This window comes from Chamaea fasciata, unplaced genomic scaffold (assembly GCF_029207755.1).
Source record: "Chamaea fasciata isolate MVZ Bird 193981 ecotype frontalis unplaced genomic scaffold, bChaFas1.0.hap1 SCAF_11, whole genome shotgun sequence".
In the NCBI taxonomy this organism is placed as follows: Eukaryota; Metazoa; Chordata; class Aves; order Passeriformes; family Sylviidae; genus Chamaea; species Chamaea fasciata.
In genome coordinates this window covers 24,526,390-24,552,397 of record NW_027094096.1, presented here as the reverse complement: position 1 = coordinate 24,552,397, position 26,008 = coordinate 24,526,390, and the positions used below count along the sequence as shown (strand labels likewise).

Sequence of the window (26,008 nt, the reverse complement as noted above, 5' to 3'; positions counted from 1 at the left end):
GGCCTAGGGAGAACATTACCATGTCAAGATATCCAAACAAGACCTATATCTAGTTTTGGATGATTTTCCATAAAGTTTCTGATGCTGAAGGTGACTCAAAACACCAATCAACATTGTATGAGGGTAATTGGAAAGTTGAAAATACAAGAAATTTCTAGAGAGTTTAAAATCTAGAGGTGATTTTAAAACCCAGAGTGGGTTATTTTTTCTGTTTTCACACTCAAAGGATGATTTAACATTCTGAAAACTGTTCTGTGGCAGATTCACAATTGTATAAAGTCTTGGAATATAAAGGTTTATAAAGTGACATGGGTATGGGTCAGTTTGAAATACCACCACCTCGATAACCTATGTACCTGTTCTTTTGTTTGTGTGCTGGATTTAAGTGACTGATTCAGACCTGGTGGGAATTCTGCATGACTTTTGTATGTTCATAGCATTTTTTAGAAATTCTTCACCTAGGAAATCGATTAGAGAATTATCTGTTTAGGTCCATGTGAATTTGTATTCCACACCATCATCATCATCTGCAACATACATGAGGCCAGAAGCCCAGGCTGTTGGAGGAAAGACAAGCCATTTCTTCCTCTTCAGGACTTTCCAAATCTGTTATTTATGATACAGGACCATTTTGCCATATGTTTTTTATACCTTTTTATTAATCTTGTCTTTAGTCTTGGCCCTATGAAAAAAAATAAATCGGGAGCTCCTATAGCACCTCATAAAAAACATTCTCTTCTTCATTAACTTCATCACTGCTATGGACTAACACAGCAATAGATGTTAAATGAAACATTTCTAATGATGCAACATGTATTAAAACACACAATCTGCATCCCACTGTGATTTTAGTTGCATTGCAGAAAAAAACGAATGCAGTGGTGGCACTGGCAGGAGAAAGTTACTAGGAAGCAGCTTTATTTAGTACTTGTGATTGCTACTGTACTCCCTTGCAGCTGGAATAAGCAATAAATGTCCAGAAAGAACAGGAGAATTAATAAGGCCTCAATGTTTACATATAAACACAATTCCTGAAAACACATCAACCTCTGGAAATATTGGCCTGTCTACTGATTCTGTGTACTTTTTTTATTATTTTAACCTTTTATTTTCATTTTCTCTGAAGTGTTTGTAGGAGAGGAAACATTCATTACCAATGGTATTTCCTCCATTAGAAATAGAATCTATTATGTCTGTTTAGGTAAATCCCTTTCCTTCCTATTTTGCCTCACAGCTGTTTACCACTCAGGGCTTATTGCATTTTGGCTGCTGCAGCACATCTCCCCCAGAGCAGGAAGCCGTGAAGTAATTCCTTTTGTCATTTTGGGAAGAAGAGCCCAGTATGTGCAAAGGATCGTTTGTTTGGTGGGGTTTTTTTAATTGTAGAAGTAATACAAGACTGCAAATTTTGCATCCCAACTTTGTCAGCTTTTGTCATTGTTCATGTCTGACCCATTTACAAAAATAATCGCACTCTCCAGAACCACATTTCAATCTTCCCTCCCTGGCATGTGGGACTTGAAGTCAAGCTCTTCTGTTGTTACTTTAGAAAAACGAGTAAAGTTTCTTCTTTTCGTCGCCCTTAACGTGCCCCCGGTACTTGAGGTGCGCTGCGTTTCCCTGCGGAGGGACAGCAGGTGACCGAGTGGCTTTGCAGCGACATCTCGTGGTCCGGCTCCCCTGAACAGTGTCAGAGATTCCTCTTCCAGGGCCGAGAAGGTCTCATGAGGATTGAGTCGAATAGTTCAGACAGCGAGGAGGTGGGACGGCATTAGAAAACCAAGTCGTTAACTCTGTTTAATCAGATAAGTGACACTGTCAACATGATCGTCAATTGTACAAAAGATAAGTTAGGAATTGTTTCATCTGCTGAAAAGAATAGAGATATTTGCCATTTTTCCAAAGGCTGCAAAGTTTGGACAGTTTGTTAAGATGGACATCTGAGGCTGCTGTTGCAAACATCTAATCACACGTTATCTAGTCCACAGATATAACAAAGACATAAACCAATTTATCTCTGGCTAAAATAAAATATGGAAATACTTCCCCTCCTCGTGTTTATGCACTCACCATCTAAACAGCTTCATACCTCTTGGGGTTTCAGTACTTGAGGCCACACAAACTAAACTAAGGGGAGAAAATCTAAAGTAGCAACATACAGCAGGTCCACAATCTATCAACCCTCAATTTACAGAACTTGCTTTTGTCAAAGATATTTGTGTGTCCTTTGGAGTAAAGGAGAATTCTTGAGGGAGGAGAGTGGAAGTGTACTGACTTCAAACTCTGCGTGGAAAACCAGTGTAGGACCAAACCCCTAAAAAGGGAACAAGGATAAGTCACACAGGAATCACAAAAAATGCTGGGGATTTGTCCTTAGCTCAAAGCTCTATTTCATGTCCTTGTTTGCTGTGAGGTAATGACTCATCAGTAGCAGAAGTGAGGGGAAACCATATTTTTCCAGAGAAAGGGGAGCTCTCAGGCTAAACTGATGGCCTCTTGCAAAGTGAAGAATACTGTACGTGCTGCTGAGGGAAGGGTTTTCCACGGTTTGCCCTGGTGAGCCGATGGGAAGGGTGTTCTGGCAGAGGCTGGCAGGAACCAGGTGGCTTTGAGCCTGCTGCCTGCAAGGAATGTCACTGTCCCACTGACTGGCCTTCACCAGAGGCTGGTGACTCAACTCAGCCTGCAGTCACGAAAAGCAGATTCCAGCCCTGGTGATAAGAATGCCTTGGAATAATTAAAACTGCTCTCACACATGGTATTTTCATGTTCAATCTGTGTATCTTTATAAGCTGTATACCCTTGCCAGGCACTTGGAAAGGCTTAGTTCTGGAGTAGCAATGAATTAACTCAAATTCCTGAGTCTGGGGTATATTTCTCTGGATTCCGTAGGCAGTTCCGTGCTGTCCCAATGAATTCCATGTGAATGTTCTGTATTAATTCTGTTCAACAGAAGCAGAAGTCAGCCATGTTTGGAAGCTTTGACTTTTCCATGTAGTTTCTCAGCTGCCCACTGGAACACACTGTAAGACACACAGTGCACTCGGAGTCTCGGACAGCTTTCAGTAATGACCGTGGACTTCAATGAAAAATTCAATTTACCTGTTAACTCTACCGGTATTCTTTTCAATGAATTGCACTTGAAAGTAATTGCACTAACCTGTAGCTGCATTTCTGAATGCCTTTCAGGTACAACACTTCCTCATGCTGCGTTGGCAGCTTATTTCCTTCAGCCCCAGCCTTACAGAGGTTTCAGGCTGTAGCTTCTTCTCAAACACTTTGTAACTAGAGGTTCCTGGATTATTAAAAACATATTATGTCCTGGACTTAGCTCAACTTTTCTGGAAAGCAATCATCTGGAAGTCAGCCTGGGATCCAGCTGTGTCACATGGATTTTCCCTGCTTTCTGAAACGATCTGTTCCACTGCTTGGGAGGTTTCTGGGTCCTGGGAGCAGGGACTATCCAGGGTGTCCCCGCTGCTGTTGCAGTGCAGAGGGGAGGCCATGTCAGAGGGCTGCTCCGAGGGTTTCCCTGGAGCAGGAGGCAGGGGCAGGGACAGAGGGACATTCATCATGTAGAACACGTTGCCCAGACGTCGGGACACCTTTAAAGGCAAAGGCACAATTGCAGCAATTACTTCTTGCTCTTAGAGCCATTAAACAATCCAGCCTGCTCTGATGCAGCAACACCAGGGACATCCCAGGCATCTCGATCTTATTGAGATATTGTTATCACATTCTTGGGGGGGGGGGGGAAGTATTTTTCCATTTTCACTCTTTTATATTTTTCTAGGCCCAGGTTGTGGAAGAAGCTTGTCAATACCAAGCTTAGGGTTGTTGGGCCTGACAGGAGGGTCCTCCTGCTCCCAAGGTGCTGCAGCATCCAAGGACAGAGGGGAGGCAAACTGCCAGCCAGGAGTGGGGTGGTGGTTGGAATGAGAGAAGAGTGAGAGAGTACAAGGGGTTAAAGAAAAGGAAAAGAACCAGCTTCAACACAAACACAGAGAGTTGATATTAGTGGATGAAATTAAGGGCAGAACTGCAAAGAGAAAGGGACAGCCTGCTCCTGAAAAATGTACAGTCGTATTCCTTACTGTCTCCCTGTGTGCTGTGGTAACATACAGGGAAGCAAAAGAAAACTTTGCTGGGGTTAATTTATTTTCTCCCAGTATGGTGGCAGTTACCTTACAAGTGAAAAAAAACCAAAAACAACGTGCTTTAGTTTGGGAAAATTCCCTCCTGTTGTCTTCTGGCACTTCCCTGTTAATGATCATACCTGAGAGCGGATTTTTAATGCTGGTCCGAGCTTTAATCCCATTGTATCCAGGAGATGTTCCTCTGTTAGCAGGGGAAGGGTTTCTCCATCAATAGCATGGTCTTTAAATATCTGATGAAATGATAAAACGCATCATAATGTGCTAAAATAGACTTTGTAATTTTTCATGCTTAACCATGAGGCATAAACAATAAAAGGAAGAAATAATAATTTTACTGTTTTATTTTTGTATTTATCTCCTAACAGCACAAAACCCCCCTACTATTATACTTGTTATTTGGGGACAATCAACCACCCTCCCACATTTACATTTGCTTGCTGACATTTAAATCTAGATGATCCTAAAGATCTGAAAATGTAGTGAATTTTTAGAAGCACCTGGGCATAATCTGAGCAGCCTGGGAGGCTGACAATGAAGTTGTGCACATCATCAACTGTCCACTTGCGAATGTCTTCGATGGAAGAAATGTCTTCTCCATTCAGGATCAGGCCATGAGCTCCTTTGAGGAGGAAACACAGAAGTTATCTTGGTAGAAGTTTGCTGGCAAATCAGGAGCAAATGATTGTTATCATGAGAATTTTTACACCTTTTCAGAACCTAATATGTTAACAGCAGGGTGTAGTGACTTGCAGATACAGGAGTCCTAGACACAAAATCACCAAGTAATGAGCAGAACCTGGTTCTGAAGGGGCTTTTTTGGTGGCTTCTTTTGTTTACTGCTGGCTCTGTACCTACTTACACATGCAAATCATGCTGCAGGACTTCCTCTAATGACTGCATTATCCAGTGCTTTTTCTTCTTTAGACTTTGGACTTTTATTTGACTAATATTTCAGTAGAACAGGTCCAAGCCTTTGCTAGTCCGTAGTGCCGACTTTGAGTTAGGACATATAGAAAAGCTATTTGGGTTGAAGAGAGAGGCTAACTCACAACTTCATTCAGCAATTTTATATGTTTTGATTGAAATTACTTTTCAAAAAAAGAACTGAATACAGATATTACTGTTTGCAGCATGAGAATTCTACTGTTAGTTGCAATGACTCGACCATACCAAAAATTCACTTAAAACAGAAGGAAGAATTGACAGACCAAATCAAAACCCCCAGATTAAATCAACATGCCGCTGTAACTGTAATCTGGAGATCTGACAAACCTGAAGGTAGCAATGGGTTGTTGGGCACTGGAAATCCATATGGTAACGCTGAGAATGGGATTGCAGAAGGGTACAGGTACTTGTCATCAAAAGCAGCGCAGGAGCTGTTGGCTTCCTTCTCATTTGTGTTGCTGCAGCTGGTGGTTTCATTAGGAATTTCATGAGGAGCACAGTTTTTTCTCAAGCCTTGTTCAAACTCTTTGCAGTTCTTGGCAACTGCAGACGTCTCGGTCTGGTTTTTACTCTGCTCATGTTTGTTGGGTGTCTCCACCTCGACTTCTTTCTTGTCTTCTTTCTCATCATCCACTGCAGCTGAGGCAGAGTCCGTGGATTTGTCATCCGCCTGGTTCTTCGTGCCGCCGGCGCTGCCCTCGGCAGTTTTGTGATTCCCGGCTCTTCTCCCTGGGCGGCGCCCCCTCTCCCTTTGCAGTGTGGCGACTGGCGGGTATGGGCTGCTCGCCATGAGCATGGTGTTGCCATGGATTTCATCCAGGGTGGTACGATGGACATACAGGTCGTTGCCAAGGTGCCCTTCAGGGAGTCTGTGCCTGCCACGGAAAGCGATGGGACTCGCTGGCATCCCGTGGTAAAGGAAAGGGGCTTCCAGGCCCAGCAGTCCTTTCCGATGGGCTTTCTCCATCTCCTTTTGCTGAAAAATAGCACTCATCTCCATTTCCATTCTAAAAGACACACAGAGCATGAGCAGTTAGGGCAACTCAGTTCCTTCATCACCTTTTTTTTTTATTTTTCAGCAGCAGAATCAAACTCAGATAAACAAGTAGGCAAAACTACTGCTCATTCTGTCTCTCCTCTACATTGCTGTGTGTGAGAGGGTACAAACTGCAGGAATGGCAAACCTTTCATCTTACTATCAGATATAGATAGAAAGCTAAAAGAAAGGGAAAACATATCTTCCATGTGATGACTCTGGATAATACTTCAGACCAAAAAAAAAGTGTTATTTACATCTTGGCAATCCAGACGTGGGGATTATATTCACATTTGGAAAATCGTCTCCAGAGTCATAAGGGTTGAAGACTGAATAACATAATTGATTTATATTATCACTCAGAAATTTGTACTGAAAGCTGCAAAATTCCAGTGATGTTGTAAATGATAAAGAACAAGAATGATATTATCTATGGAACCTGTGCATCTACTCAGAGTAAGCTAATGCTAAGTCTCTTGAGTAACCCTCCACAGTGCCTGGCACCTGAGCATGGTTCTGAGAGTGTAAAAGGGTGAGATCCTGGTGGGAAGTGTTCAGCTAATCTCCTTCCTTCTGGATGAATTCTCCAGAGTCTGTGCCAGCTTCCTGCTCCTGTCATGGTGGATGGGAGGGCTTGCCAGTGGTATACAGAGAATACAAGCAGTAGTATTTTTCTCTGCTGTACCATCCTTTGCTGGCATCAGCTTTCTTTGGAGCCAGGCCAGCGATCAAACAGAAAGATAGAGCTCCTAGAGGAGCCTTGAGGAGCTTTCAGTGGGATTTCTGCATCTTTGGAAAAGAGCCTGTGAAGTAAAGCACTTTAAAGTGCATCAAGATAGCTTTCTTAACACTGCAATGAGTATAACAGGTCACAGAGAGTCTGATTTTCAGGAGCGTAAAATTGTCAGGAAAACAGTTTGGGCAAAAGCTATCTATACAGATTTTTGGTATGAGGAGGAAATATTTGATCACACCATTCAGGGTTTTTTCTCTGCCTTCTTTTCATCTTTGAAACAACCTCCAACTCATTGATTTTCTGCTTTCAGAGGTACAAAGGAAGTGTTTTGTCTATGTGCTGTGTCCTTGTACATTTTGCCTGATTGTCATTACTCCCACCCAGCTCTTGAGGCTGCAAAAAACAGCAGAAAGCATTACATTCCTGCCTCCTCCTCCAGCTGAGATAGCCTGTTCCTGTCAGGGCGAGCAAACAGAGCTTTGGGATGAGGCAGAGTCCCTTGGAGAACAAGGATTTGAGGCCAGGTGTTCAGCAGCACAGCTGCACAAAGTGCAGGAGATTGTCAACGTTTGATTTCTGGGACAGCTAGGAGGAGCAAGTGCAGCCCCAAAGGTGACCTGTGCTGCAGAAAGCTGTGTGAACAAAATGGAAATTGCCGGGGTGGCAAAAAAAAACTGGGGTAAAAGGTTTTTAAGGTGTAGGTGAGCTGTTTCATGTTGGAGTTCTGCTGCTTGGTGGGCTGAGGGAAGAGCCTGAACAGGCAGGACCGGCTCTGATGTGGCTGTGGGTGTATGAGATGGCCATGCTTGCTGCCAGTTATTTCACTTGTTTTTCTCAGGGATTTTGCCATGTGGCAAGAGCTATAGGAAATGCATTGCTGATGCAAATCTTGGGCTTGGAGGAGTTCAGTAATCAAGCTTTGCTGACTTAAGAGCTCAAAACACTTCCGCCATAATTCTTTTCAAATGAAAATACAGAACTTAGCTGCTCTTCATTCTTAGTCTCACTGTGTGAGGGGCACTGCCACTGAGTAGTGCAGCCCAGTGCAGGAGTGGCTGGGGTTAGAGCTCCTCTGTGGAAATGGTGTGGCTGTGAGGGAGGGCACTGATGGTTTCTTAACCAGCTACCGACTACACTGAAACTGATACAAATAGCTGGACTTTCTACAGTCACTCTGAGATTCCAACTCCTCGGTCAGACTAGGAAAACTGCCCAGCCTGGTAGGGTGGAGACACAGCTGCTCATCCCAAGGGCCCAGCTACAGGCTTAAAGTGTTGTGTGTGATATCACACAGCTGTAAATTTGAATTTGTTTTTGAACTTTTGTAATTTAAGGGTGTTTGGATCCACAGTTCGAGGACTGTGGCTGTAGCTTGTTCTTTTCCTTAACCAAGCTAAGGGGTTTGTTTATTTTTGCTGTATTGTTTTAAGAATAAAAGCAAAATAGGGCAAACAGAAGTCAGTAGCTTCAGGCCTTAATTGATATTCAAGGGCCCTCTGCTTCTCTGGGTGACTTGAAAAACAATCTCAATCACTTTCTGCTTTAATCCTGGCATGCAGCTCAGAGCACAGCTTGCTATTGATTACCTGGCAATATTTTGCTTTTGAACCAGTTCTTGTCTTCTGGCCACAGCTTCCATGGATTCTGGTGGCAGAAAGCTGTATCCTTAAAGGGAAGGGGAGAAAAACCAAATCATTAAAATTCACTTATTTCCTTATGCAAATGCACAACCCCCAAAGCAATGCAGACACTTTAAAAATCACTTGTTAGTCTTCAACTGTGGGCTTCACTAGGAAGGTGATGGGATTTCTAGTTAAATCCTATTTGTTGTCATTGTTTTGGTGGGAATGTGTAGAAAGAACATGAAGTCCATCATCAGGTGTCTTCAGGATCAGATCTGTAGTTGGGAAAACCTGCTATTAACCACAGAGGAAGGAGACAGCAGGGTGGTTTTATTTGGTGACTTATGCCTTTGAAGTACATGTAACTGCTAAAAAAATAATAGCCATCAGTTGAGCAAAGCAAACCTGCTCCTGCCTTCAGCCTGGAGGCTGTGTAATTTTAAAGTACATTTCCTCTTGATGGACTCTCTTGTTTGAGATCCACGTTAAAGTGGGGAGAGAAGCTGGAATCAGAAGTTTTTCTTGGTGCATTGATGTGACGTTGAAAATACATTCACTCATCTCAAAGAAAGACTCTTAAGCAGCTCACTTTTTATAAAGTAATATGTAAATTTTTGTGCAGCATGACATGAGTGCCATGGTTGTGATGTCCAGCCTTCCCCTTGGAGCTGTGCTCTGTAATTTTGAGCCTTTATTAAAAAGGACTTGTATTTGCCCTACATGAATTAAGTGGCATGTGGTATTATCATTAGAGAATATGATCAGTATAAAGCAACCAATGTTCATATAAGAGGAAGAGTAAAATGTAGTGTAAAAGTGTTGCTGAGGAGCTTTTTTTCTTTTAGTTATAGCCTTTTGTTTGGGTGTGAAAATGCCTGGAAAATACAAAAAAAAAAAAAGAAAAGGAGGGAACTAAAACATGGAGAAGGCTCTGGGAACTGTATTTAACAAAAGCTAGAATGGACATGCTTAGACCTAAACTGGCACAGTTTAGAATCTCTGGTGAGCAGGCTGCCTCCTTTTAGTGAGATTTTTTTCTAAATAAAATAAACTGTTATTGGCACTACCAATAAACCTATGGAAAACTAACAGGTACAGTTGGCTTTCTGATCCACAGGCTCTCGCTTTTCAGGATGCAGAGGGTGCCTTGTTACCTGGGCCTGGGTAGACACGGTTGGACAACAGGTTTGGCATGTTGGGGTGCTGCGGGACTGTGGGTCCCAGGTGGGATGCTAGGTGGATTTGTCTGGGGTCACCTGAGGCCATCATTTCAGTTGAAGGTAGCAGATCTCTGAGAGGAGGGAAAAAAAAAATCAGATATGCAGAGGATATTGTTTAGTTAAGAATACCCAAAGGTCTTTACAACCTCAGGGACAGCACACACAGAGTGATTAACTGCAGTGCTGGAACAGAAAAATAGTGCTCGGTACCTGTCCACCAGCCGCGGCTCAAACTGGGCGGGAATCGCCTGCATCCTCTGCTGGCCCGGCCCCATCAGCTGCGGGTTTACTGCCATCAGCTGGTTCCTCATTAGCATCTCCTGCCGCTGCCGCAGTTCTGCAAAGCACACGCAGTTCTGCTGTCAGCGGGGTAAGTTAGGAAGAGATTCTGGCTGCAGAATCTCTTACCAGAATCTTACCAGAAAAACTATGTTTTGTTTTGTTTCCTCTGGTGCAAACCACGCCGTTTTTTTTTTAATAGCGGCAACTGAAAACATGTTTTCACTGCCACCTGAACTACTTTGTTTAAATAATGTACATTTATTCAATCAAACTGCCGTAAAAATAAATAGGATGTGCTCAGTCAAGTGTATCAAAGGACAAATTACAATGAATAATAATTTACATTACACTATGAAACAGAAGATAGCCTTGGATGTTAAGTTCTCTGCTTGAGAGGGTTTTCATTTCTAATAGTTTCATTCCGAGAAAAATCCTACTAGGTGGAACCTGCATGGTCATGAGAAAGCAGCTCTAGGGAGAAAAAAGCCCATAATAGTGAGCCAGAACATCATAATGTCCAGCTGTGGCTTTTGCTCTGAGTTCTTGTGTGGCATTTACTTGTCTTCCAAATGCTCGGCATCTCTTAATAAAATACTGAATTCCAAATGCCCTCCATGTTAATTTTTAATTACCTTAAACAAAATGTTTCTGCAGTTACTCCCAAGATGAATTTAAACGACATTTTAAAGACACCAAACCTGCTGCTGGCTGTTTCCTGCAGGCTGTAGATGCCAGCAGTGCTATGAGCACGTGTGCAGTGAGGTTCCCTGCTGCTTACCTCCTGCTGCCATGCCTCCTGCCAGCCGGTACAGGTGCTTTTCCTCCAGGGTCCCCTGTTCCCCCAGGATGGACATCTTCCTCATGTGCTCCCGGGGAGTCATGCTGCAGGGAGACAGCAACAGCTCTGCTGAGGCAGCAGCACCAGAGAGAGGGATAAGACATTCAACAATGAAAAACAGAGAGGGTTATTTCCCCAGGTTGTTTCCCTGCTTGCCAGTCACAGCTGGAGCCTTCCGTGGGTTGTAGTGTTTTCCATGTAGAAACTTCCAGTTTTCAGGACAATGCAAATATTCCCCTTGCTTATACTGAGTTGTTCAGTGTCTCAGATCCTACAGTGCAAGGAAAAACAAGTTGCTGGAAAATAACACCTCAAAAGGAGGCAATTTAACCAAAGCCTTTGCCTTCAAGCCTTGGTATGTCTGAGAGCAGTGATGTGCTCATACTTAGGAAGGCAGGTGTCTTTGGCTTGAGAATTGTAACAGTTTGGGGGCCTGTCTGCTGGAAACTAAGTGAAGTAGATGGAAGGAAATGGTGGAAATTATCTGTTCCAAATGACATCAGCCCCTTAAAGCTGCCAAGTTGAAGTAAAAAAGGTAAAAGAACATGTTTTGTAGTGATGAAAACAGTGATAAAAACAGTAAGACTCAGATTATAAATTCATATATGTAATTAATATATACATAATTAATAATGGAAAAGGAAGCTAGTCCTGTAACCCAGAGCCTGGATGTTAAAAAGCTATCTTGTGTGGAATGCTTTGAGTTGAGGAGTTGGGAGAGGGAGCAGGCTGGCAGCAGCAGGAGCATATGTACATTCATCTTGCACAGCAAATGATTAGACTTTGTTGTTTTTTTTTTTTTAAAGTAAGGAGTTGAATTTCCATCCCCATTTAGCTCTGATGAAATGGATTATTTCTGTCTTCTGAAAGAAGGAAAATGTAATGCTGAATGTTCTTATTCTGCAGATAGAGAGTTACAGCTCCAGGAGTTCAACCAGCATTTGGTAGAGGTAACAGTGAGGGACATGCAAAGACAAGAGCACCGTTTCTTATCCGAAAATGAAATAAAAGCAAAGTCCTGTGTTTTGCTAACCAAGCCATTTATAAATTAGATTTATCATTTTATCTTGTTTTATTGCCTTTGGCCTATTGATGAGTTTAAAATCATTTAAGTGATAGATATTAATCTAATTCATGTGCCTAAGGAATTAACCATTCCTTTGGTATGAGGGAGATATTTGGTCTCAAAATGAGTTTATCAAAAGGTAAACAAGTGAGTAATTTCGGCCATTTACACCGAAAGTAGAGGCTGAACCTAGACCATACCACCGGTGTTCCCTCAAAATAAAAAGTGCTTTACATTTGCAAGTGTAGATGTTGGATTCTGTGTTGGCCAAGATTCAGGTCTTCCTGGCAGCAGACAAGCCTGTCAAACCCCAGACCAGCACCATGGCCTTTGTTCTCGACGTTTGTATCTGAGCATGTGCTGCTGGACACGTTTGCATTTGCCTTTTTTTTTTTTTTTTAGGATACTTTAGACTTAAAGCGATTTAGGACGCTGGGTGCCTCATGAAGAGCATTTGAGATGCCAAAGTGCTTCTGAGCTGCTAAAGCATTTTAAAGCTCAGTACTAAAGCGATTTAGTGCTAGACTAAACTTTTCAGCAGCTCAAAAAATAGGTGGTAACTGGGATGATGGTATTTGCCATTCCATATTGTTCGGTGAGCCATTTAGGCGTTTTTCTTTCTTGGATAGAGACTCTGTGTTGAGTACCCTGCAAAACAAACTGAAATGTTAAACTTCGTGCTGCTCTTCTTACAGCCTGGTTTTGGCTTTTGTCTGGTGCACCTGACTAGAGAAACCTGGTCTACCTGAAGATGTCAGTGCTTAGTGCAGGGGCATTGGACTAAACGGCCTTAAAGTGCCTTCCATTTCAAACTGTTTTGTGGTTCTGTGATATGAAGGTGCAAAGAAACCATCAGAGGTTCAGATGGCCATAATGCAAAAAAGATCCAGCTGGTTTTAACCTTTTTATTCTAGTAAATCAGGGAAAAATAAAATTAATAGCGTGTCAGTTTTAATACTGACACGTTTTTGTCTCTCAGGTGACTGACAGGTTGTACCACTTTTTAAGGAATTGCTCGAATATGTCAGTCTCCTGTTGAAATCAAATTTGTGAATGCTTTTTTTTTTTTTTTTTTTTTTTTTTTTTTTTTTTTTTTTCCTGGAGAAATGTCCCTGTGTGAGAAAAAGACACACAAGTAAAAGACACTTTCTTCATCAGGCCTTCCTAGAACTTCTACCCTTCCCCATAAAATCACACTGATGACTGAAATTATAAGATGCAACTTTAAATTGTAGTATCATGGAGAACCTGGTGGGAAAAGAGCCATTTGTTCTGGCCCAAATCCCTTCTGTGGGATCCCGTATACCCTGCCTGTCCTGACAGATAGCTATCCAAAACCAAGCAGCAGTAAGTGGGTAGAAACCAGTAGCACCAGTATCACTGTGGTGTTCTCTGTGTAGTCTGTGCAGTTCCCAAAATAAGTCTGGATTTTGTGTTGGATGTGAAGGATGATACAGTGGCTATTAACAGGCAGTCTCACACTGCCTCCTTTCAGAGATGAAGCAGAAACTATGTAAGGACTTTCTTTAAAACTTCTGTTTAAATGTGAGGTTTTCTTTTAAATGCTGGCATTTTCCCAGAATGTAGAGTACTGATTACAACAGCATCCACAGCACAGTGATCCATATTTACTGATTATTATTATCCACCAGATGACCAAGATTCACAGACCATATCAGACGGTGTGCATCAAATAAACAACTTACACTTGCAAACGTAGACAATGTGGTCCTTTGGTTTCACATGGAAAAGATATAGTATTGAAAAACTCACAGAAGAATATGATTTAAAAGTTCTTTGGTATCTTCTTCCACTAAAGCTGTAGCTTACTGTTTCCACTGACCCAGTTTTTGAATCATCATAAGCCAGAAAGAAGGTTTGATTCCTTAACGAGGTTTTCACAGGAGTTGCTTCATGAAATCATTCTGATTTTTTCATTGGTTTGCCAATCAATCCTATCTAACTTATCTTGAATTTCTTCTCAGATACATAAAAATAACTCTGGTATTTTTGATAAAAAGTTGAGATGTTATTTCCACCAGAATTCTAATCTCTTTTTGCAAGTTGAATGGAAAAATAGCCTTCGAACTGAATTTAAAGGACATGTTTTGTATGTGTGTTATCTGTATTAAATTACATCTTTATTTCCCTGAATTTCCTGTTAGTGAAGTATTGAAATGATCAGGTGGGATAAATAGCTTAATAACCTAATATAAAGATTTGTATGTAACTCTGTGTCAGGAGGAAGTACTGAACCTGATTAATCCACGTTATTCCATTTGGAAAAGCACCTTTTTCAGTTACTTAGCTGGGGTTCTGACCTGCAGGTCAAATTTAGGGTAGTTTAGGTTCATACTATTTTCATAACAACTCACATATTAGAAACCACACCAGCTGAGGAGGATCTGTCAGGGAGCAGGGAAAGTACACTTCTGATACATTTATTAGCTGGGATTTGAGAGTAGCTCAAAATCTGGCATCAGGGTTCATATAAATTCATACACACCAGCTGTCCAGCATTAGATTCATATATGGCTCTGCTCTGATCCTATTGCACAAATCCTGGCTGTACAGCACATTACAGGGATGAAGACAAGTTAATCTCTACCTTTAGAGTCTTACCCTTAGCAAACCCTTCTTGGCAGCAGGCAGAACCACTCACCCAGGACTAATTCTGTCTCAATTTATTAGATGAGAAGTGGCAAGACACGAACTTCATGAACCAGAAGCATTTGCAAATCTAATCATGCAACAGTTTCAAAATGTCTATTGCAGTCTAGGTGTCGATGTTATCAATTGCATTGGCAAAATACAGTTCAGTCATATATACTACAGACTTGCTGGAAGACTTAACTAAAAATAGTTAAATGCATTGATATTTAATTTACAAGTATTGCTTTTACTTACATCAAACACATGGAATTCGCATTCTTTAAAGTCAGTGTTTAGTGACCTACAGCACTGTCTCCATAGACTGGAAGAAGCTGAGTCTTGTTTAAAATGCTCAGGTAAATTTGTGTCAGCATGTCAGTCAAACATACCGTATGAACATGTATTCGTGCTTGTGAGTGAAACATATATATGAAGATATACATAATCTCATTTGCATTTCCATTGGCTTCCCTTTTAGAAAAAGATGATCTCACTGCTTGAGAAATCAGGTGCTGTTTTAAAGAATAGCTAAATATTACAATATTATTAATAGTCTTAATGTTATTAGTTGTAGGATCTGATTCTTGCTCTGATTCTATGATGAAGGTCATGAAACTAGAGATTTTAATTGTTCCAGAATCCACAGTCAGCAAAATAAACAACTTTTGGAAAGGAAAAAGGCAATTATGCTAGCATCATGTCATACAGGAACATGAAATATGTTTTTTTAATTGGAGTAAGGTGCTGTTGGAGACGCTATGGGGCTAAATTCTAATCCTAGATATGTGGGCACAGACTGCTCAGAGACTGAGATTAGAGTGTAATCCGAAAACTGGATTGAGAACGATACATTGCCTAAAGAAAGGAAAATAACTATATTTATACTGTGTATGTCAGCCAGCAGAGTTTGTGTTGCATGCCTTCACACTGCTGGGAGACACAGATCTGCCCGTTCTTGACCAGCTGATTGGTAAAATTGTGAGCAAAAAATCACTCTGTTTTTTTAAACACCCTGCTCTCAGCAAGTAGTCAGGGCTTAGCGCTGGCAAACTCAATCCTTCAGGAACTAAGCTGGGTCTGACAAAAGCTCATCTTGTTCCCCTTGGGATGGCTGCGGGCAAGGGGAGACTCATTCCTGTGCGCCCCAACAGCAGCGCTCAGGCTGAGGCACGGGCTGAACCCAGAGGTGGAGATGCTTTGTGCCGGGCACCAACATACAGCGAGGGCCTGCAAAGCCTACCAGGTGACAGAGACAGAAGGCCGAGGGAAAAGGAGCTGAATTCCCGCTGTTTGGTGTGGCTTTGGGGGCACAGAGATCCAGGATAGTCAGCAGCTGGGGTGGGAACTGCGCCGGGTGCTTATCTCCTCTCAGCTCGGCGCTGTGACCACGGGAGTGGTCCCTGCACAGCCACAGGGCTGAGATCTATTTGTTTTCGTGGCAGCACCCAAAGGTTCCTCTGGGATTGCTCTGAGGGCTTTAACAACTCCTGTTAAAAGAAACTAAGTACAATAGCTAAGCAAGAACTAATGAAAATAGTGGAGAAAATGTGTGTATGCACTCGCAGAACACAGTGCACCCACCCTGGATCCTGGCTAACTGGCACAGGGAGATGTTTACAAGGGATGGGTCTTCCTATTACATGAGTTATATACACAGAGATAAAAGCATGATGTCATTTGTTTTCCTTGTGGATTTATTTCATAATTAGAAATGACACTTGAAACATTATCCTCTTTGACTCAGAAGCCTAGAGATTGCAAAATATGGCAAAGCCAGGATCAGTTAAAAGGAAACTAAACTTTGTATGTTTTACTTTTTGATGATTATTACTTTCAAAGCATTAAAAAGAATTGTACTTTTTTTTAATTTTATTTTTGACGACTGGAAATGGAAAGCGTGGGACAAACAGCTTTCTGATCATTGGAGGGCGAGGGTCGTATTTCCAAATGAAATGCGGTTGAATTTTAGTGAGATTTGTGTCTCACTTTTACAGGAAATGCCACTGCAAATGGCAACTCTCTCAGTGCCATAAGTAACCAGGAAGTTGAAAGAGGAACGAGTTTTAGGTAGACCATTTAAAACTATTTTAATTTAGCAATTCTTTAACTGAACTGGATAACTAAGAGCTTGAATCTAGAAATTTTGTACTGAATCATTGATACCTGCCCTTTTTAGTTAGGATATTAAATACTACAGGAGTATCACTTGGATTTACCAAAATCCTACATTTGATGAGTCTTCCACCACTAAGGTAAATCAAGATGATGTGGGTTTCCATCATTAATCATTTTGGGTCAAGTTTCTTCATTACAAAGCAAAATTCAGCACATACACATCTTAAAAAATATTTGCAGGTATGTGTCACAGATGTCCGACACTAAACCCACTATTGTTATCCAAATTCCTGTATGAAGTCACAGGTTTTAATACAAACTTCTTCCTCTAGTGAGATTAGCATGTGAAATTGCTCACCTGACCCTGTGAACAGGCTCAGAAATCAGCATCTCAAACGGAGTGAGTATCTTCAGCTCCAGTTTGAAGACTATGACAGAATTACTTGAGTTAGGATTGGCTCCCTCTCTTACTCTTTCCATATTCTGCTGCACTGTGGAGGTTTGGAAACTCACATGTTCTCTAACTAAAGGAACTTTAATTTTTCACTCCAAAGACAGTGTAATAGTGCCCAAGCCTTTCTCAGTCTACAGCTAATTCTACCCACCTAATCATATAATAACAAAATGTAAGGAACCCTCATTACCTTATGTTATTTTTAAAAAAAATTATCCCACTGTGTACATTGGTGTTCCACAAAGCTGCCAGCACTGGGGTTTGTTATAGTGGCTACACACATAGAGGCAAAAATTTCACGGGGTAAATCTAATGTAGGTACATCAGACTAAAGCAGCCAAATATATCTTGTGATGATGACCTTGATTAATTCTGATTGCACGCTGATGTGGAAAATCCGCTGCACCAGGAAATAACTACAAAATATCGAAATATTTCTGGTTTGGCACAAAGATGAAGATAAATATATTAACAACCACTTAGCTTTTAAGAGTATTTTGTTATGGATAGACAAGACGGGGAAACATTTGTACATATGTAACAAGCAGTGCAATCTGAATCCAAAGTCTTCTAGAAAAATACCAAGTATGCAAGGGCAAGTCTTCCCAAAGCAAAATCCTCTGTTTGCAAAACAGATTTTGAAATATTTCTAAAATGATCAAGTTATGTCAAAAGAAATACTGTATTTGCACCTGAATACGCAGAATTATTTACCCATAAGAATACATATAGCAGATTGCTGAGAAATCAGCATAGTTAATCACATACTTTACTTTTTCTAGATCACCCTGCCTATTCCTAACTTTACTCTGTGCACTCAAGTGCTGCTCTTAAATAAAGTCACCATGAACAAGTTTGCTTTGATCTGCTCCGTTTCTGCTGTGAGACAAGTCTCTCCTATTTAATCTGAAAAAGCACACACCTTTTGGTATTACTTAACAGGTGTTTCATCACCACTTACGTTAAAAATCCAACACTTTTTATTTCATGTGTACTTACATCTATCGTGCAGACCTGAGTTTTGGGTACAATGAAGCCACCATGAACATCCAAGAGTGCGTCCCTTTTCTATGAGTCTTCCTTCCAGGCTGCCTCAGTAATGTGTTTGGCAGCTTTTAAAACACATCAAGATTAACATGTCAAAAACTGCCTTAACTAACGCTGACTTTACTTTAAATACAGACTGAACTTGTCTTGATTAGCTCTCATCCCTGCTCCTAAGCCCTCCCCACTCTGACATCACAAGCTCTTCTCCAATACCATCCCTTAACCAGGCTGTAAAAACATAATTACACGAAGAGCACTACACTGAGCTGATAAACCTATTTCACATTTAACCTGCTAAGCCGTTGTTAGCTTTTAAGATGCTTGATGCATTCACTTGAAATCTTCCTGTTCCAACAAGAAATGCAAGACAAGGTTTGGAATTGCTTGGCTCTCCCCTGTTGTGTCACTTATTTATACTGATTTTTAGAAAGGATGCACTTCTGGCTTGGCAAGGAGTTATCCCAGAAGTGTGATATCCCAGAGCTGTGTATCCGATGGGATTGGGGGGAGCTGCAAGGTGGAAATCCTGTTAAGCACATTGTGAGGCTAACACAGGGATCAGTTGGTTATACTGCTCAAGCCTGCAATTTACTCCTTAATTCTCACTGGCCATGAGTTGGCTCTCAGAACCAATGCCTAGAAATGACAAGTTTGGAAATATCAGAGAGTGCTTAGTTTCTTCCAATATCTGTGTCAGTTGATGGGATGTTTGTTAATCCTTAATCACTTGCCTAAAATTCATCAGGTGCTCACTGCAACAACAAGATATTGTCCCTTGTTCTCTTTAAAACACTAAAAGAGTGCCTAAACCTGGGGCAAATGGGCTCCTTCCTATTGAAAATCACTTTCAGGGAAGTGTTATCATTAGCAAAGGGGTGTAATTCTGCTCTGCTTCTGCATAACCTCACAGAAAAAAAATTCTTTCTTATAACAAAAAATAGACTGTTTTTAATAGGGGATTATATAATTTTTTTTTTAATGACTGTGACTCTAAATATTCTTATTGTAAATTCCATTGTGGTGACTTTGTTCCTGTCTGGACCTTCCTTATACAGAAGAAAATCACACCCAGAAATATTGCTTTTAAAATCCACTGCTGGGTTTTAAAAAATAATTTTAGGTCATCCTTTAAAAAAAAATTAAATTATTAGAGACCAGTTAAAATAAGTTGAGAATAATTTTCATATGATTGTGCAAATCTTTGCATGTGCAGGCAGACTAGGAAGCAAAGGAGCATTCTAGGCTTAAAGATAGTTTTCACCTTGTGTTCAGTCCACTCAATCTCTAGCGGCCTGTGACTTGAAATGTAATGAGTAGATAGTTTGAAAAAAGTTCTTTTACTGGGATTTTTTCAAGATTGTCTGGGTGAGGCTGAAGCAGATGCTGTATAAGATGTGGGGTTGCCCAAATAAATAAAAGTAAAAACTTCCATCAGCATCTATTTTTCATCAGATGTTTTAGTCTGTGCAAATCATGTTTCAGGAAAACCAGGAAAAATTCATTATCAGAAAACATTACTTCCTGAGGCAGAAACAAACCCAGCAATATAATAAGGTCAAATATTTATTTTTTCCTGTTTTACCTATTGAGGGAAGTTTGGAGAGAGAGAGACACAGCCCTGGAGGATCTCTGGCACATAACCCTTGGGTTCTGGCACAGAAGCAGGATTTCTGTGTGCTGTAGTGAACTGTGACAAACACAGTTCATAAAGATGCTTCAGTGGTCCCTCTCCTGAGAAGAGCAAGTTGTTCTTGACGGGATGTTGCGAGCATCAAGCAGGAGTGCATTTCTGAACCACACAGTGGTCTGTGTGTCCCTCAGCATTCCTGTTCCTGCTGGGTGTCTTCACCTCAGGAGAAATGGCAAAGCACCAAAGGAGGGAGAGAGAGACATGTAGGAAATTAGTTATGAGCAGAAGAAATTAATGAGTTTTGGGCAGTGTGGGTACTATTCTAAAGCTGAATTAAGAACAAGGAGATTCTCTCAATTAATTTCCAAAGAAATGTCAACTGCTACCCATCTTTCTCAATTCCTGAAGTACCAGGATGTGCGCTTTTGTTCCCCTTTGACAAAATCAATGGCAGACATAGCTCAGCTGGGATTTATGGACTTCACAAATGGAAGATAAAAATTGTATTAGACAATTTTATTGTCTAATAATAATTGTCTAATAATTAATAGGAAGTTCAAGAATTGTGTTGGTTATCAAAGTGCAGTGCTGGAATGGATTTGTAGAAGTAGAGAACCTGCTAAACTAGAGTCTAGGCAGGTTTTAATCCATTCTTTCTAAACACTGTCTGTCCTAAGTGAGGAATCTGTGAAAGAGTGATAATCCCTGTTTCTTATCAAGTTTACTGGAGATAAAAATCTGCAGATAAAAATCTGCTTATCTCCACTTTGATGGAGTTATATCAGGAAATGAACTAATACAGAACTTGATGAATGGTTTATTTATCACAGGTCAGCCTGTCTTTTTCCAACAAGAAATCTGTGTTCAGACATATCAGATTCTTTAGCTGAACCTCACTTCCTTCCACGATTCCCCCAGAAAGGTCTAATCTAGAAGTTGCCACAAGCAGAGGAAAGAAGGGTTGGTCTGATGGATGGGTTAGGAAGTCTGAGACCAGTTTAAGAATGAACTTGTACGGAAGCTGTGTCCTAGGATTAGGAACAAACACCAGACTTCACAGTGACACACTGCCTTAGAAATGGGGTCTTGGTCCACAAGAAGTTGAAAAACAACCAGAGAAGGGAACAGGCAAACCTGTGTGAGTGTCACTGTAATGGACTGGCTGTGCAAAATGTCCTTCAAGCTGGAACACTCCTTGGGAGTTAATTTTTCCCCAGTCCCTTGGTTGCAGAGTAGATGATTTTGCTCCTTCCTGAGCTGCAGGACACTGAAACGTGCTGACCTTTGGTGTTCTCCTGTACAAAACTCACACTGACAAGGTCAGCAGATACTGCAGAGGGAACAGGTTGCAACATGATGGGTTGCTTAGTGGAAAAGCATTACATTTACTGCTGTTTTTGAGAGAATTTGGAGGGACTAGGTGGATTACAGATTCCCAAGGGAAATCTGGGAATTAATCAGAGAACTGGAGCCAAACTTGGGGCAAAACTGAAGCTACTCAATTTTGCTTAGTGTGGCTGGTCTCAATTCCAAAAGCCAATGAGTGAACCTCTGGGATAGAGCCCTCAAGGGTTAGCAAATATGGCTAACACTTGAAAATAACTTTAAATTCCTTTGAAAAGTCAATTGACCAAGCATTGTTTGTGAAAAGAATACTGGGTTTTGTGCGACCTTGGATCCAAATGGTTTAGAAGGTCTGGATTTAAAACGGTACGAGTTGAGGTTTCAAAGACCTGAATTTTTGTTTGGCTAACATGTGTAAAATGAGACTGATAGCTTTTGGTCAAACCTCTTAAACTGGCCATTTGCTGAAAGAACAACTGTATTGGTAAAATTAAATTTTAATGGAAGCTGCACTGTGCCATGTTCCTGTCATTTCTGAAATTTCTGGACATAGCTTTTAAATTGGAGTAATAATTAGTGAAGCAAATCACAATACACATAAGACCTTTAATGAAAGCATTTTATGGTGGACATGTTTTCATATTTGCTTGTTTAGTGATTTTTTTCATTACCTTTTGTATGGGTATTCTCGGATGTGGAAAGGCAAGTTATGACCGCATTTATATCACATTCAAAAAGAAAAGTGTTGAATAAATACTCTTTTCTGAAGTAACTGTTGAAACAGCAGCTAGAATACAGGGATTGGATGCTGTCATTAAGGATGACCCTAAAAATGCTTTATAACCAGCTCCTATATCTGCGTTAACTTGCTCCCTCTGGCAATAAACGTTCAGGTTAAGGTTCCACAGAATGCAGTGCGGAGTTTTGCTGAACTATCCAGCTCCATTGTACCAGATGGTACCGTATGGAGGTAACACTGATCCTGTGACTCTGTTGATTTGTAATTAGGTTTCTAGTAATTAATATAGTTTCCAGGCCTTGCATGAACTCTGCAGATTGCCCATTCATGTAAATGATTAACTGAAAGGAGATTAATCCTGGCAGAAGTTCAACCAAAAAGAATTTTCCAGACTGAAAATCTTCTCTATCAGTCTAGTATATTCTAACAGAGACTGAAAGTTAAGTTTGCATTTGTGTAGCTCCATTTTAAAATGGGTAACTTGATACCTGAGTGTTAAAAGTATCTGCACTGTGTGTATAAATGTACGTTTCCTGCAATAGATGTATAGGTCTTGCTTTTTATGGAATTCAAAATGCATAGTCAATATGACTTAGTAGTTGGGAAAATCTATTTGTTGTCACTATTATTTAATGGGAGGTAATGTAAATTCTGGCTTTGAAAAAAAGACTATGGTTTAGAATTCTACAGTTTGTGTTTAGCTGTTCATGGTGGAATATGCAATGGCTGGAATTCTTACAGCTATAATAAATCAGTGACAACAGGGACTGCCACACAGCTCTGCACACAACCAGTTCATCCAGCATTAGCCCTTGCAAGACTGTCACAGAATCCCAGGATGGTTTGGGTTCAAAGGGACTTTAAACCTCATCCAGTTCCAACCCCCTGCCTTGGGCAGGGACACCTTCCACTCTCCCAGGTTGCTCCGAGCCCTGTCCAACCTGTCCTTGAACCTGGCCATGTCCTGCCAAGCGTGCAGCCCCTTCAGGTCAGGCAGGCATTCCCTGGGGAAAGGTGCTTCCAGCCCATTGTGTGTGCAGTCTCTTCTGAAGGATTTTGTCTGGCCCTAAAGCCAGTCCCTGCAGCCCCGTGGATCACTTGGCTATAAAGAAAATCAGCATCAAATTAGTGGGTGACACAGATGTTTGGCACAAGCAACACAGCATCAATGCCAGCTGAGGGATTCCCAGCTGTGTGGGCAAGGCTGAATTCCCTTGCCTGAATCAAGAGGGGTCAAAGTCAGAGCAGGAGAGAGAGGATGGAGAGAGCTGGGGAGAGCATGGTTTGCTGCATGTGGTTATAAAAGGTGAGGGCAGCAAACCTGGTGCTGGACAAGGCCACTCTTCCCTTACCCTCCCTTGGCAACAGCTCCTGGCACAAGTGTTCTCAGTCAGCACAGCCCTAGAGTGCAACACCTGCAACTGCCAGAGTCAGCCATGGGGCAGTGTACATTTTTCCAGCCCCACCAATTTCTTGCTCCATGCAAATGCCCCCAACAAATCGAGCCAAGCAAGAGAATCCTGCAGAGGCAAAGCTGGGGGGCGGAACTGCCACGGAAGCAAACAAGGGTCACAGTGTTATTAAGTGCTGCAGGACTCAGATTATCAAAAAATCTCTAACAGATAAATATCCCAAATCACTACATTCTATATAAATATTGGGCCGAGTGCCTCCCTGATGTAACTGTGATTGTATGACAGCAAGGATGCGTTTAGTCCAGTGTGTTTAGACTGTATTATTTTAACCAGATGCTTGGGGGTTTGTTTTCCTTTAGTGGATAATAAGGGCTGTCCAAAACAGAGTTGCTGATTTGCTTGGGTTTCATTGAAAGAGACACTGCTAAAGGGAGAGGAAATCCCCAAAATGATACTCAGTGATTAAGCACATAGAATATAGGATTTCAGTGTTTGCAAATCCTTTTTTTCAAATGAACTTGTGGCACTAATCCTCTAATGGCATTATTTCTTTGGAATATATGCCGGATTAAGGAGTCACAATGAGGCAAAGTACAAAAATCCACATTAATCTCTCCCTGATGGATGCTGTGTGGGATGCAACTTAAACTATTTTGTTCCAAAATTGGTTCTGTTCCTAACCTTGCCCCAGGTCTAGACAGAGGGAAGAGTAGATATAAACAAGTGTGACACTGAGCACTCGGCAGATGGTCACAGGCCATTTAACTGCATAGAAAGGAGAAGGCATCTATTATATTTAAACTCCAAAAGCTAAGCCTGCCCTGTGCTGTCCATGACATGCTGCGGGAAGCAGACACAGGGCTCTGCCAGGCAGGAGCAGGACACCTGTTCAGAAGTGTGGCAGGGAGGAGATGGGCAGAGCAGCTCACAGGGCACAGCTGGGCTGGTGTGTCATATATATCACATGTTCACAGCACAGCCTGGGCCTATTGCAAACTGCTGCTCACGTTTACAGCTTAGTGCAGCCACCTCACTCTCCTCATCCTGCTTTTTTGGGGGAATAATGTGTTGTTACCTCTTCCCTCACAGCTGATATAAAAAAAGATAAAGATTTGCATTTTAGGAAGAGGAGACCAGGTCACTGTTTCCCTTCTCATGGAATACAAGGATGCTGTCACAGTGCCCCGGGGTATTGTCACTGCCATTCAACAGCCTCAAGCGGTGGATGAACTTCTGCATTGGCAGCACATCACCTGAAATACTGATGTCAGAGCATGTGAGTTAGTCCAGCCTAACCACTGTAACTGATATTTAACAAGCTTAAGGATCTCCCCACTTTCACAGAACAGAGATTATCAAATATTCCCATTCCAAGTTCTCACTGAACTGCAGTGGGTATTGAGGGGTCTTGGGCCAGGAGAGCCTGGGACACGGTCACAAACAGGGGTTGCTTGGGCTCTGCTTCATTCCCAGTCACTCTGTTGTTCAGCACAAGCAAAGAACTGTCAAATTCAGTTCTTTACCAACAGAAATGCTGGGATTTTCCATTGTCTGCATAGCTGAGATGCCTGGACACCTGAATTCGCACAAATTCCCGATGTGGATACAGGTCTGTAGTGAGATGCTGATTTCAAAAACTCCTGTCAGAAAACCCTAAAGCCAACTTGGAGATCCTTTCTATTTGGCAATAGAAGAGTGCCCTCCTTTCCTACAGAGAAAGATGGTTGATCACAATGGTTTTGTGCATTTCTAGCTGCTCTAAATGTTTCCCAGCATGGTACCTCTCATGGGAAAGAGGATTTTCCTGGTGTTCACTTTAAGTTTTTCTTCTCCTCATCTTACCCTGTTGACTCCTTGCAGCACCCTGTGCCTTATTCCATCCTCTCTGAATCCTTTGTCTAGTTTCACACTGAGTCAAGCCTGTCCTCAGGCTGGTGGCTGCTCGGCTGCTTGCAAAGGAATGCTTGGTGTTGTTCACCAGCTTTATCATTCCCCACCAAAATCACTCCAGTTTGCATATGTCTGTAGTGTATACAGACCGGTGGATGGTCCCTTGCATTTAAGGAAGTACAAATTATATTGCACCAATATAAAGGTGAGCAGGAAATGATAAGGGAAATGGAGAGTTTGGCACAGGAGGGAAGAAGGGTTTGGCTGGTTTAACCTGCAAAAGGGAAGACCCCATAGACTGAGAAAGATTATCAAGGCTGAGGAGATTCAGCATAAATGGCCATAAGTGGTTAAGACAGAAATTATGATGTTCACCGTTGAGGAAATCAGACTTTAGGACAGACAGACAAAAACAAACAAACAAAAAAAAAGTGTACTGGAGTCTGAGGTATATCTAAGGTGTGTCCAGTGGTTGCACTGTACTGTTGTATCATGGTGTTACCCAGAAGATGATTGTGACTTCTCTTGTGTCTCCTGTTGCCTTAAAACGATGAGGAGTGTCCGTCCTCCCTTTTTCTTACTGAGCTGTGCAACATCCAGCTGACAGCAGGGCTCTGCTCAGCCTCCGGCACTATTGCCGAGCAGTATGGACAAAAGGGGTGGGAAAACAAAGAGCTTTTTCTTCAGGTACTCCTGTAATCTGATCTCCGCGATGACTCAGCCTCTTCTAACAACAGCTGTCTCATGGCTCACAATCCATGCAGTGGTTTGTGAGCAGTTGCTGCCACTTCCTGATTTCTTCCTTGAGAGCGATCTAAGC

General features: G+C 41.6%; 1 protein-coding gene across 1 annotated transcript; it reads right to left on the bottom strand.

Moving 5' to 3' along the window:
• Positions 1-3,332: 3,332 nt before the first annotated feature.
• SAMD7 (sterile alpha motif domain containing 7) lies at positions 3,333-10,879 on the bottom strand. Its single transcript, XM_066193920.1, has 8 exons — positions 10,777-10,879; positions 9,927-10,053; positions 9,651-9,787; positions 8,461-8,539; positions 5,430-6,109; positions 4,655-4,776; positions 4,277-4,387; positions 3,333-3,605 (listed from the first exon to the last, which is right to left on the bottom strand). Exons 1-8 carry the CDS (start codon positions 10,877-10,879, stop codon positions 3,333-3,335), a joined length of 1,632 nt encoding a protein of 543 aa, XP_066050017.1.
• Positions 10,880-26,008: the final 15,129 nt, after the last annotated feature.

What these genes read in the sequence shown, in the direction of transcription:
- SAMD7 (XM_066193920.1), bottom strand. Translation starts at nt 10,879, where the DNA reads ATGACTCCCCGGGAGCACATGAGGAAGATGTCCATCCTGGGGGAACAG. An exon ending in GAGCCGCGGCTGGTGGACAG is followed by an intron (nt 9,788 to 9,926) that starts GTACCGAGCACT and finishes CCCTCCTCTCAG; the next exon opens with AGATCTGCTACCTTCAACTG. An exon ending in CCGTGTCTACCCAGGCCCAG is followed by an intron (nt 8,540 to 9,650) that starts GTAACAAGGCAC and finishes CTTCCCTTTAAG; the next exon opens with GATACAGCTTTCTGCCACCA.